The sequence below is a fragment of the Eleutherodactylus coqui genome, chromosome 11, assembly GCF_035609145.1.
Source record: "Eleutherodactylus coqui strain aEleCoq1 chromosome 11, aEleCoq1.hap1, whole genome shotgun sequence".
Lineage (NCBI taxonomy): Eukaryota > Metazoa > Chordata > Amphibia > Anura > Eleutherodactylidae > Eleutherodactylus > Eleutherodactylus coqui.
In genome coordinates this window covers 122,723,526-122,737,418 of record NC_089847.1, presented here as the reverse complement: position 1 = coordinate 122,737,418, position 13,893 = coordinate 122,723,526, and the positions used below count along the sequence as shown (strand labels likewise).

General features: G+C 43.7%; 1 protein-coding gene across 1 annotated transcript in view; it reads left to right on the top strand.

Annotated features, from left to right (window-relative positions):
- The window catches only part of ALX4 (ALX homeobox 4), a 124,860-nt gene that overhangs the window by 93,631 nt on the left and 17,336 nt on the right, over positions 1-13,893 (top strand). The window contains exon 2 of the mRNA XM_066583469.1: positions 6,650-6,936. Within this exon, the coding sequence (XP_066439566.1) occupies positions 6,650-6,936 (287 nt within the window). The remainder of the gene's footprint in view (positions 1-6,649; positions 6,937-13,893) is intronic.

The following is a 13,893-nucleotide window of genomic DNA, read 5'->3' as shown; positions in this document are numbered from 1 at the left end:
AGTTGGTCATGCTGGGGGTTGTATTGCTCTATGTATACGGTATAATAGTGTATTATGTCATGTCCAGCGGTCGGTCATGCTGGGGGTTGTAGTGCTCTATGTATACAGTATAATAGTGTATTATGTCATGTCCAGCGGTCGGTCATGCTGGGGGTTGTAGTGCTCCATGTATACAGTATAATAGTGTATTATATCATGTCCAGCGGTCGGTCATGCTGGGGGTTGTAGTGCTCTATGTATGCAGTATAATAGTGTATTATGTCATGTTCGGCGGTTGGTCATGCTGGGGGTTGTAGTGATCTATGTATACAGTATAATAGTGTATTATGTCATGCCCAGCGGTCGGTCATGCTGGGGGTTGTAGTGCTCTATGTATACAGTATAATAGTGTATTATGTCATGTCCGGCGGTCGGTCATGCTGGGGGTTGTAGTGCTCTGTGTATACAGTTTAATAGTGTATTATGTCATGTTCGGCGGTTGGTCATGCTGGGGGTTGTAGTACTCTATGTATACAGTATAATAGTGTATTATGTCATGTCCAGCGGTCGGTCATGCTGGGGGTTGTAGTGCTCTGTGTATACAGTATAATAGTGTATTGTGTCATGTCCAGCGGTCGGTCATTCTGGGGGTTGTAGTGCTCTATGTATACAGTATAATAGTGTATTATGTCTTGTCCAGCGGTCGGTCATGCTGGGGGTTGTAGTGCTCTATGTATACAGTATAATAGTGTATTATGTCATGTCCAGCGGTCGGTCATGCTGGGGGTTGTAGTGCTCTATGTATACAGTATAATAGTGTATTATGTGATGTTCAGCGGTCGGTCATGCTGGGGGTTGTAGTGCTCTGTGTATACAGTATAATAGTGTATTATGTCATGTCCGGCGGTCAGTCATGCTGGGGGTTGTAGTGCTCTATGTATACAGTATAATAGTGTATTATGTCATGTCCAGTGGTCAGTCATGCTGGGGGTTGTAGTGCTCTATGTATACAGTGTAATAGTGCATTATGTCATGTCCAGCGGGCGGTCATACTGGGGGTTGTAGTGTTCTCTGTATACAGTATAATAGTGTATTATGTCATGTCCGGCGGTCGGTAATGCTGGGGGTTGTAGTGCTCTATGTATACAGTATAATAGTGTATTATGTCAGGTCCGGCGTTCGGTCATGCTGGGGGTTGTAGTGTTCTGTGTATACAGTATAATAGTGTTTTATGTCATGTCCGGCGGTCGGTCATGCTGGGGGTTGTGGTGCTCTTTGTATACAGTATAATAGTGTTTTATGTCATGTCTGGCAGTTGGTTATGCTGGGGGTTGTATTGCTCTATGTATACGGTATAATAGTGTATTATGTCATGTCCAGCGGTCGGTCATGCTGGGGGTTGTAGTGCTCTATGTATACAGTATAATAGTGTATTATGTCATGTCCAGCGGTCGGTCATGCTGGGGGTTGTAGTGCTCTATGTATGCAGTATAATAGTGTATTATGTCATGTTCGGCGGTTGGTCATGCTGGGGGTTGTAGTGATCTATGTATACAGTATAATAGTGTATTATGTCATGCCCAGCGGTCGGTCATGCTGGGGGTTGTAGTGCTCTATGTATACAGTATAATAGTGTATTATGTCATGTCCGGCGGTCGGTCATGCTGGGGGTTGTAGTGCTCTGTGTATACAGTTTAATAGTGTATTATGTCATGTTCGGCGGTTGGTCATGCTGGGGGTTGTAGTACTCTATGTATACAGTATAATAGTGTATTATGTCATGTCCAGCGGTCGGTCATGCTGGGGGTTGTAGTGCTCTGTGTATACAGTATAATAGTGTATTGTGTCATGTCCAGCGGTCGGTCATTCTGGGGGTTGTAGTGCTCTATGTATACAGTATAATAGTGTATTATGTCTTGTCCAGCGGTCGGTCATGCTGGGGGTTGTAGTGCTCTATGTATACAGTATAATAGTGTATTATGTCATGTCCAGCGGTCGGTCATGCTGGGGGTTGTAGTGCTCTATGTATACAGTATAATAGTGTATTATGTGATGTCCAGCGGTCGGTCATGCTGGGGGTTGTAGTGCTCTGTGTATACAGTATAATAGTGTATTATGTCATGTCCGGCGGTCAGTCATGCTGGGGGTTGTAGTGCTCTATGTATACAGTATAATAGTGTATTATGTCATGTCCAGTGGTCAGTCATGCTGGGGGTTGTAGTGCTCTATGTATACAGTGTAATAGTGCATTATGTCATGTCCAGCGGGCGGTCATACTGGGGGTTGTAGTGTTCTCTGTATACAGTATAATAGTGTATTATGTCATGTCCGGCGGTCGGTCATGCTGGGGGTTGTAGTGCTCTATGTATACAGTATAATAGTGTATTATGTCATGTCTGGCGGTCGGTCATGCTGGGGGTTGTAGTGCTTTATGTATACAGTATAATAGTGTATTATGTCATGTTCGGCAGTCGATCATGCTGGGAGTTGTAGTGCTCTATGTATACAGTATAATAGAAGTGTATTATGTCATGTCCAGCGGGCGGTCATGCTGGGGGTTGTAGTGCTCTATGTATACAGTATTATAGTGTATTATGCAATGTCCGGCGGTCGGTCATGCTGGGCATTGTAGTGCTCTATGTATACAGTATAATAGAGTATTATGTCATGTCTGGCGGTCGGTCATGCTGGGGGTTGTAGTGCTCTATGTATACAGTATAATAGTGTATTATGTCATGTCCGGCGGTCGGTCATGCTGGGGGTTGTAGTGCTCTAAGTATACAGTATAATAGTGTATTATGTCATGTCCGGCGGTCGGTAATGCTGGGGGTTGTAGTGCTCTATGTATACAGTATAATAGTGTATTATGTCATGTCCGGCGTTCGGTCATGCTGGGGGTTGTAGTGTTCTGTGTATACAGTATAATAGTGTTTTATGTCATGTCCGGCGGTCGGTCATGCTGGGGGTTGTAGTGCTCTATGTATACAGTATAATAGTGTATTATGTCATGTCCGGCGGTCGGTAATGCTGGGGGTTGTAGTGCTCTATGTATACAGTATAATAGTGTATTATGTCATGTCCGGCGTTCGGTCATGCTGGGGGTTGTAGTGTTCTGTGTATACAGTATAATAGTGTTTTATGTCATGTCCGGCGGTCGGTCATGCCGGGGGTTGTGGTGCTCTTTGTATACAGTATAATAGTGTTTTATGTCATGTCTGGCAGTTGGTCATGCTGTGGGTTGTATTGCTCTATGTATACGGTATAATAGTGTATTATGTCATGTCCAGCGGTCGGTCATGCTGGGGGTTGTAGTGCTCTATGTATACAGTATAATAGTGTATTATGTCATGTCCAGCGGTCGGTCATGCTGGGGGTTGTAGTGCTCAATGTATACAGTATAATAGAAGTGTATTATGTCATATCCAGCAGTTGGTCATGCTGGGGGTTGTAGTGCTCTATGTATACAGTATAATAGTGTATTATGTCATGTCCGGCGGTCGGTCATGCTGGGGGTTGTAGTGCTCTATGTATGCAGTATAATAGTGTATTATGTCATGTTCGGCGGTTGGTCATGCTGGGGGTTGTAGTGATCTATGTATACAGTATAATAGTGTATTATGTCATGCCCAGCGGTCGGTCATGCTGGGGGTTGTAGTGCTCTATGTATACAGTATAATAGTGTATTATGTCATGTCCGGCGGTCGGTCATGCTGGGGGTTGTAGTGCTCTGTGTATACAGTTTAATAGTGTATTATGTCATGTTCGGCGGTTGGTCATGCTGGGGGTTGTAGTACTCTATGTATACAGTATAATAGTGTATTATGTCATGTCCAGCGGTCGGTCATGCTGGGGGTTGTAGTGCTCTATGTATACAGTATAATAGTGTATTATGTCTTGTCCAGCGGTCGGTCATGCTGGGGGTTGTAGTGCTCTATGTATACAGTATAATAGTGTATTATGTCATGTCCAGCGGTCGGTCATGCAGGGGGTTGTAGTGCTCTATGTATAGGGTATAATAGACCTGTATTATATCATGTACGATTGGCGGTCATGCTGGTGCTTGTAGTATTCTGCATAGCATATAACAGGATTCTGTTACAGCCATATCTAGCGGTCAGTCATGTTGGGTGTTCTGTGTACACAGTATAATAGAATTGTACCGTAATATTATTTATATTGGCTCTGGGATTCCTCCGCTTACATAACTGCAGATTCAGTGTCTGGGAATATGTTCTGTATAATATACTTAACCACACAGCAGTATTGGCAGCTGTCGCCAAGAAACCATGAAACCCGGATTACAGTCCTCACTACCGCATAAACACACATTCAATGGCGCCAATCTGGGAACAAATTTATAATAATCCCATAAATCATACTATGGGATAATGGAAAGAGCAGGGTTAACCCAAGTATAGGGCTTGTCAGCGTTAGTGTATGTTACACATGAGCGCTGCTCTTGATGACTGTTAGCGTCATTTATGACTCCCATTGATGTCAGTAGATGCCATTTAATCATCACATCAATAACAGGGGGGGTTCCGACCACCAGGGACCCATAATTAGCAGCCCACATCTTTATACTTAAACATTCCTTAAAGGGGCAGTTAGCACAGATCTGACAGTGGCCAGAACTAGTGACCCAGACAATAAATTAAGATGTTTCTCTTGAAGGTGAATGCCCAGCTTCAGATACAACAGCTATATTGACAACTGTGCTAGCTTCAGAGCTGAAATCTCAAAGCTCACCTCCTACTTGTTCTGTGTCTGCATAGAGTTGTCTCGGGTGATTTGCATTTACAGACGTGTTGCAATCACACCATGCTTTAGGCCTCCTGCCCACGGTCGGTTATATTCTACGGAATCCGCACCGCGGATCTGCAGCAAATACCGCCCATAGTATGCAATGGGAAATCGATTCTTCCCGCACACTTTCGGAAACCAATGGAAGCCGGCCGATCCGTGGCCCTTCTGCAATTGACATTGCGGAAAGGTCGTGGATTCTGCGTCATCGCTAGGCAATGATGCAGGAAAAGCAGTAGTTTTAAAGAAAAGAATCTGTACTGCGCATGTCCGACGGCGAGCTGTGCGGTCCATCCGCAGTACAGAATGAAAAGAAAGTAATCCGATACGTGCGGACGCCGCTGCTCCCAGGGCCACATTCCGCTGCGGGATCCGTCTTTGCTGTGTGCAGGAGGCCTTACACTGATATGATGCTGTTCCCTGCATTATCGGAAATCGGCTAAACTGTTTGAGATGTCACAGATGACAAGCCTGCTGACAGTTTTTAACTTGGCCAGCCTTAGCTTACATGTGACCTGTGTGGCCACACAGAATGTAGGCCACCAGCTTGTAGGAGCTACATGAATCACTACCCTCCTGGCTCTGTCTCCTCCTCTAATGTGTTTAGGCTCCACTGTCAGCCTATGAGCACCTCCACAGCACAATTCCTTAGTTCTGCTACTATATTTACGTTATGAGCTTGGTTCTGGTGCTATATTTATGTACTGAGCTTGGTTCTGGTGCTATATTTATGTACTGAGCTTGTGTTTGGTATTGTATCTATGTACTGAGCTTGGTTCTGGTGCTATAATTATGTTACAAGCTTTGTTTTGGTATTGTATCTACATAATAAAGTTGGTTCTGGTGCTATATTTATGTACCAAGCTTGATTCTGGTACTGTATGATATGAGCTTGGTTCTGTATTTATATTATGAAATTGGTTTGGTATTGTATCTACATACTGAGGTCGTTTTTTGGTCTTGTATTTATGTTATGAGTTTACATATGGTGCTGTATTTTTATTATGAGCTTGGTTCTGGTGTTGTATTTACGTTACAAGCTTGTTCTGGTTCAGTATTTGTTATGAGATTGGTTCTGGTGCTGTATTTATGTTACAAACTTGTTCTGGTTCTGTATTTGTTATGAGCTTGGTTCTGGTGCTGTATTTTTATTTTGAGCTTGGTTCTGGTGTTGTATTTATGTTACAAGATTGTTCTAGCTCGGTATTTGTTGTGAGCTTGGTTCTGGTGCTGTATTTATGTTATAAGCTTGTTCTGGTTCTGTATTTGTTATGAGCTTGGTTCTGGTGCTGTATTTTTATTTTGAGCTTGGTTCTGGTGCTGTATTTACGTTACAAGCTTGTTCTGGTGCTGTATGTTTATTTTGAGCTTGGTTCTGGTGCTGTATTTATGTTACAAGCTTGTTCTGGTGCTATATGTTTATTTTGAGCTTGGTTCTGGTGCTGTATTTATGTTAAAAGCTTGTTCTGGTGATGTGTTTATTAGCTCTGTTCTGGTGCTGTATTTTTATTTTGAGCTTGGTTCTGGTGCTGTATTTGTTACAAGCTTGTTCTGGTGCTATATGTTTATTTTGAGCTTGGTTCTGGTGCTGTATTTATGTTACAAGCTTGTTCTGGTGATGTGTTTATTAGCTCTGTTCTGGTGCTGTATTTTTTTTGTACTTAGCTGTTGTCGGTATACTGCTATCTTGCTTTTGTCTGCACAAGCAGAATACATGCAGACTGCCTATCTATGATATATATAATTCTTATGGCAGGGTGTCATCCAAGCTAAATCCGGAACGGGTTTCCAATTAGATCTTCTATGCAGTTTCATTCTCTATTTGGTATTTCTATAGTTGCCTATTCAATTTATTTTTCCTCCGTAGGTAAAGAGGCTTCTCTAACGCCAAATAGTGACCCCCCAGGAATGGACAGTGGGTACCTGAATAAGGAAGGATCAGGAAAGGGCTCCCAGGATCGAGGAAGCGGCGACCTGCCTATGGATAAAGCCGAATCTGAGAGCAACAAAGGCAAGAAGAGGAGAAACAGAACCACGTTTACAAGTTACCAGCTGGAAGAGCTGGAGAAAGTCTTCCAGAAGACGCACTATCCAGATGTTTACGCCCGGGAACAGCTGGCCATGAGGACTGACTTAACGGAGGCCAGAGTGCAGGTAGAGTGATTTACCAGCAGCGGCATGTGTGCGGAGTGTGCCAGCTGCCTGCCCCGCTCGCGCCCGTTATATTGGCGTGCTCTAGAGAGATCAGCTCATATTCTAGTACTATGTTCTATGGATTCGCCCTGCAGCCGCCGCTAGAAGGAGATCACTGCCTCGCATTCATTCATTAACGGCACAGCCGGCACAACATTATTCTCGGGACCAGAGGAAAGAATTACATTGTGCAACAAGTTGTTTTTTTTTTAATTTTCATAAACGAAAGTAATCAATACGTTTCTGTAAAATTAAAACCTGCTGATTACACTAGTAGAACTGAATAATAGCAGCACGTCTCATTTTCAAGGTATTTAACCGATTAGTGACCAAGCTTTTTTTTTTTTCGTTTTAAAAAATCGTAATTCCTTTATTTGTCCTTACTACAATACCAAATTATGGAGGTTTTTTGGTTTTTTTTTTGCTGTACTACTTTTATTTTTTTTCAAAGTAGTTCAAATTTTTTATAATTATTTTCTGCCGCCATCTTCTTCATGGAATAACTTTTCAATTTTTCCGTCCATATAGTTGTGCAAGGGCTCATTTCTTGCGGGACATCTTGTAGTTTGCGTTAGTACCATTTTGGAATGCATACGACTTTTTGATTGCTTTTTATTGCATTTTTTCTTGGAGACAGGATGACCAAAAAAGCACATTGCTGGCATTCTTAATTATTTTTTCGGACAATGTTCACCGTGTGGGGGGGAATAATGCATTACTTTGATAGATCGGACTTTTACGAACGCAACGATACTAAACATGTATTTTTGTTTTATGATTTTGATTCTTTTATTTAGTCTAACCAATGACCTGTAAAAACACAGTTCAAGGGGTTGTCCCGCGAAACAAAGTTGGGGTATACACTTCTGTATGGCCATATTAATGCACTTTGTAATATACATTGTGCATTAATTATGAGCCATACAGAAGTTATTCACTTACCTGTTCCGTTGCTGGCGTCCCCGTCTCCATGGTGCCGTCTAATTTTCAGCGTCTAATCGCCCGATTAGACGCGCTTGCACAGTCCGGTCTTCTTTCTTCTGAATGGGGCCGCTCGTGCCGGAGAGCGGCTCCTCGTAGCTCCGCCCCGTCACGTGTGCCGATTCCAGCCAATCAGGAGGCTGGAATCGGCAATGGACCGCACAGAAGACCTGCGGTCCACCGAGGGGGAAGATCCCGGCGGCCATCTTCGCAAGGTAAGTAAGAAGTCACCGGAGCACGGGGATTCAGGTAAGCACTATCCGTTTTTTTTTTTTACACACCTGCATCGGGTTTGTCTCGCGCCGAACGGGGGGGCTATTGAGGAAAAAAAAAACCCGTTTCGGTTGCTGGACAACCCCTTTCATTAATTACAACTTGCTATTGGATGATCCGCAGCATTTACGCCACATGGAAACATACCCTGTATGTTACATAAACCTACCCTTATAGTGTTCAGTGATTGTGAAATAGTCGCGCAATCACTTTTGTTATTCTTTTTATTTAGCAGGGTTAATGGTGAGCCGACTGCATTAATTGTATAGGTATATTTCCAAAAAGTACAATACAACGGAAATTGGATTATATTATTCCCCATAATTGGAAAACCTTACGTGGCAGAAAAAAATGGATATCATATTTGAATTCAGCGCACTAACGTTACTATAAGCCGCCTATCTGCTTATCGGCTACAAAAATTGTGTTGCACAGTGTTATGTTCGTCGTTGTCTCAGAGATTTCCTGGATCCTAAGGTCTATTCACATGGGCGAGTTTACCATTCAAGTTCCATCTGAGTTTGCTAGTGGCAGAACTTGTATAGAATTTGAATTAAAGTGAATGCGGTCGTTCTCGCGTGCTTTTTTTTCACGGACGCAGCTTGTCCTATTTTGGTGCATTTTCACACACCAAAATCTTGCATTGAAGTCAATGGGTGCATGAAAAGAAACGTGAAGATGACGGCACTGCTCCCAAGCATCAGTAGTCTTGGACACTTCAAGCTGCTCTGATTGGTCAGCACTGCTCACATGATCAACATTGGCCAATCAGAGTAATGTGTAATGTCTTAAATTACCTTTTACATAGGGCAATTATCGCCCAAGAAATCACTGGAAACAGCAAATTCAGTCGATAGTCGTCCCGTGTTATCTAAGGTACCCTTAGATAGTTGATGCACTGAGTGCTTAGCATGCGGTGGGTAGCTAATTGGAAGATTAAAGAGGGTCCGGAAACCAGTAGATCTGAGGAACATGGGCACAAAGTGCACCATTTAATATTATTCCCCCCCACTCCTGTTCCAGGATATATTTTATTCTGGTACTGTATGGTTGCTTTGAACTCAACAGTAAGGGCTCCTATCCACGGGCGACTGTGCATTTCCATACTTGTGGCGATAATCCGGCCGCGGGTAACGCAGTGCACGCTTTCCATTGCTATTTAAAGCGCAGCCTCCTGTCTACAAGCGGAGAATCATAGCGATTCTTCGCTCGGGAGACTCATCTGTCAGATAGGCTCACCGCAGAGATCTGACAGTTCTCCCCTGCTCCCGGGCGGCAGATTATAGCTAGCGATATTCCGCCTCGCCCGTGGACAGAGGGGCCTAAAACAGTATGCGGTGAGCTCCTGAGCTCCACCTAGTGATAGCTGCAGGTAGATAGAATTTTACCACTTAAGAGTGCGTTCATACGCTGTGAAAATGCTGCGGATTTGTTGCAGAATTCCTGCAGCGGATCCGCCATAAATCCGCAGGTTAGAGTCCCAGTAGAACATCCACAGTGTTTTTTCACCCCCTTATATGAATGGGATTTGCCTTAATCCCATTCACTTTGGTAGTTTCTGCAACGTGTGAACGCAGCCTTAAGGGGTTGGAGTGCGGGATGATTTTTTTTAACTATAGCTGCAAATGTGTTAAAATAATAAAAGCAGAGATTCTCATCCTCACCCCCAGCAATCCAGCGCTGCACCTCTTGGGGTCCTCTTGGTCTTTGTTTAGGACGGCAATCAAGATTCAAGAAAGCTTTATTGGCAGGACTAAATAGACATTAGTATTGGCAAAGTGATGAGGAAATACGGATTGGGGGATAGGGGTGGTAGATTGGGGCTGAGATTCAAGGGGTTTATAGGGCACTTCTGGGTAGGAAGTATGGAGGTCCATAGTATATAATGTGTGGGGGTATCGGTGTGGGGGCCCTTAGGTGTAGCCTGGCTTTGTGATGGTAGGAGCTCAATCTGCTACTTTATAGGTGGTCCTGCAATGGGGAATCAGCTCAGCTCTACAGGTGCTGTTTGAGGCGCTCCAATGGACTTGGAGAAGGTGCTTGCAGGTGAATACTTCTATCCCACTTTGACTGGTCTGGGTATATGTGCGGGCCACAGACTTCACTGCCATATGGGACGATTGGGGCAATGACACTGTCACAGACTTTGAGCCGGACTATCACTGGTGGTTAGAGGTGGTAGGTTGTCTTCTGATGGCGTAGAAGGTTCTGCATGTCTTGTCTTTTAGAGTCTCTATGGCTGGTTGATTTCTAGGCCCAGTTAAGTGTACTTGTCGCTGTAAGTGGGCAGTTGTTCAGCATGGAGGTAGGTTGCCTGGCTGATTTTGCATTTCTCCTCTGGAGCACCATGATGTCGGTCTTCTTTGGAGGCCGCAGCCATTATCCAGGCATCATGGCTCCCAGAATGATGCCAGATCTAAGTAAATCTGCCCCAATACATGTATACATATCAATATGTATGTAAACACTGTATACATACCAGACGTCATCGTGTTGTGATTATACAGAACTGACGCTGCGCCATTGTCTGACCTGAGAGCAGAGCTGCTTTCCTCATCCTGCACAACTTAATCGGAGCAGACATAAAACTCCTTCTTTCAACTGTACAAGAAGTTCCGCAGCAGCCTTGGCCATGCAATAATACACCTAAACTGCTGCAAGACAACAGAAAAAGGGAAGCTTCAAGTCAATCAGTAACTGACAGAGTTCATCCTTTCTTTACCAAAAGAGGTTCTGCAGCAGTTCTTGCTATATGGTTTCCATAATAAAGCACATTGTAGTTGTCCCCCTAAAAGTTCTGTGCACTGTTGTCTCAATCCAGGCTCAATTGTCTATGGAATAACGTTAATGCATGCTGTGACTTGTAGTTCCACCACATCTACCAATTTAGGAAACTCAGACCGATTCTGCTCATATAATTCAGATTTACATTTTTTTTATCCCTAATTCTCTGCCTGTTGATGTCTGACCTACCCCCCCATCCCTTCCCCCAACCATCCATGGGGGGTGGTGTTAGGGAAAAAACGACAGCTACAGGAAATTAAAGATGTAATGAAAACAAGCACAAGTTATCTGACCCTCTCGTCCCAAGCTGTTTTCCCAGGACACAATGCTGACAGTCTGCTCCGAGATTCCCCTTAAATAGAGGGGCCGCAGGGGGGCCGGGGTGTCATCTGTAATACTACCATCAGATAAATCCTGATCGCACTGCCTCATGTTCACCGCGGATCCCCTCCGCAGCCGTATTTATAAGATGACCCCCGGGGGCCACAATTCTATAATGATGAGATCTCTGATTAATATCCCAGTAGGACACTTAATATTCATAACAGCAATAAAAGTCTCCTTTATGGGAAGAGACTATAAATCCACCTTAATTACTTCTGAGTATGTGGTTGTCTGATCCGCATGCTATACATCCCAACTTCTGAATAACAAAGAGGGAGAATTCTTGTGGCTTTAATGTTAGGCCATATCTTTTTTAAATTGAGTCACTCCCTTTTTGTCCCCTCACACTAATAGTGCCTGTGGGTGACCCCCTCACAGTAATAATGCACCTTAGTGTACCGCTCACATAAGAGTGCCCTTTAGTATCCCTCTCACAGTAATTAGGCAGTAATAGTTCCACCTCTCCATCCGTAATAGTGCCACCACATGCCTCTAGCAGTGATAGTGCCTTCACTTTCTTCTCATCAGTAATAGTGCCTCTACATGCCTCCCATCCATAATGCATGCCCCTAGGGCGATGTACAGCATGTGGTATGGGGCACAAATGATGCAGTGTGATGGTGTCTTATTATATATCTGTCAATATGGCTGACAGTACTGCTCTCACAGAGGATGTCACCCAGCTTTCCCAGCATCCTGTTTAGTGTCCCAGAGTAAAGTAGGGACCCAACAACTCTTTCTTGTCTCCTACTTGTGTGTTGTATGTTTTTAGTGTTCGTGTAATCAAACTGTAATATGTTTGTGTTCTTGGCACCCTAACCTGCTCATAGTAGGAGAAATAGAGCGGGCGAGTTAGGGACGGGGGAGAAGTGAGAGAGAGAAGACAAGATGTAGTCAGGAAGGGAGGACGCGTGTAGGAGGCTCAGGCTCCGACGCCATCACAGTCCGTGAAAAGGCCAGAGAAACCCATCTTAAACGAGAATTAGGTTGGGATATCTTCGGGAATGAAGGGAAGGACCTCAGCGGAGTATGTTACCCACTCCCCTGCTTATCCACAGAAGCATGCGACGGGTCTGGCTTTATGTCTTCTAGTTGAAGTACAAGTCGTGCGTGAGTGAGTGTATGGAGTGCTGGTTAGGTTCAAGTTGAAAGGCCACACTGAAAGCACTCGTTCAGGAATCCACTGTCAGATAACTGAGACTAATGGCAAGTGTGTTTATGTGATGGAGTGTTAGCAAACAGAAGGCATTTGGCGACTCTCATGGAAAAGATGGTTTAGATCTGTTATTACCTAAGATTTTTGCAGCATGTACTGAGGAAACCCATGTTATCACCGTTAAGTAAACTGTGTGCCTCCGGTTTAACTAATGATTGGATTATTGACTCTTTATTCGATTTGTCTGTTTCATTACTTTAAGAGGCACTGACGTCACGTGAACATTTCAAATCAAACAGTTATCATCCTTTCTATTATTTTACCACTGTGTGCTGCCAGGCTGGGACGTGCCTGGGTGCTCTAGGGAGGGACAGTGCTGCCGTTGACAAAACATCTTAATCCCCTCTGTCTCTTCCCGAAGTCCTGCGCTCGGCTACCACACCTGCATCTCCAACTTCTGAGGGGCTCAATAATTTGGCAGATATGCAATAGGAAAATATCTTAAAGGGATTTTGTAATCTTATATCTATTAAGCTTAAACATTGTATAATAAAAAAGTCTACAATTTAGATCTCTGCTTATAATGTTAGTAAGTGAAACCTTCTTGTCTATGTGTGTGTCTGGCTGTCAGTTTTCTCTCTCTAGTATGGCAGTTTTTAATAGGGTCGTTCATGGCATCTGGCTCATCACTTATAATGGTGATTGTCTCCTTGTGGCGGACACAAAACTGTTGCATGCACCGCCAGACGGGTGTACGCCAGAACAATGTCATCAGTTATGTCCAGTTCAGGCATAAAACAACTGGCTGCTCAACATAGTGTATATTGGTTGTGTCCAAAGCATTGGCCCCCACCAGTCCTGTGCTGTCATGCAAAGGGACGTCACCAACCAATCAGTAGGAGTCATCGCAGCGCTTTTGGGCCTTCTAAACACATCTGTCATTTTCAGGATGAATGGAGGGAAATGACAGCTGAAGTGTATCAGACGTTAGTAGAAAGTATGCCACACAAAGTATCTAATATCATTAGGGCCAAAGGAGCCCCACTAAGTATTAACATATGAAAATAAATATTAATTTTGATTCTTGCTCAGGGGTCCAAATACTTTTGGAAGGATTGAGATGAAAATATTGAGAAATTGCTACACAGAATGTACAAGAAATTTGCTGAACTTTTCCTTATACAAAGATTATGTTTTTTTATATAAAACCAGAAAATCCCTTTAATATCCAAGCTCCTGCCACTCACAGATGATCACACCAGTGATTGAGAGCTGAATACTGACCCCATAACTCTTAAAGGGCCCCTCCGGATCCAGTCCAGTGGCCTCCAGCAGAGCAC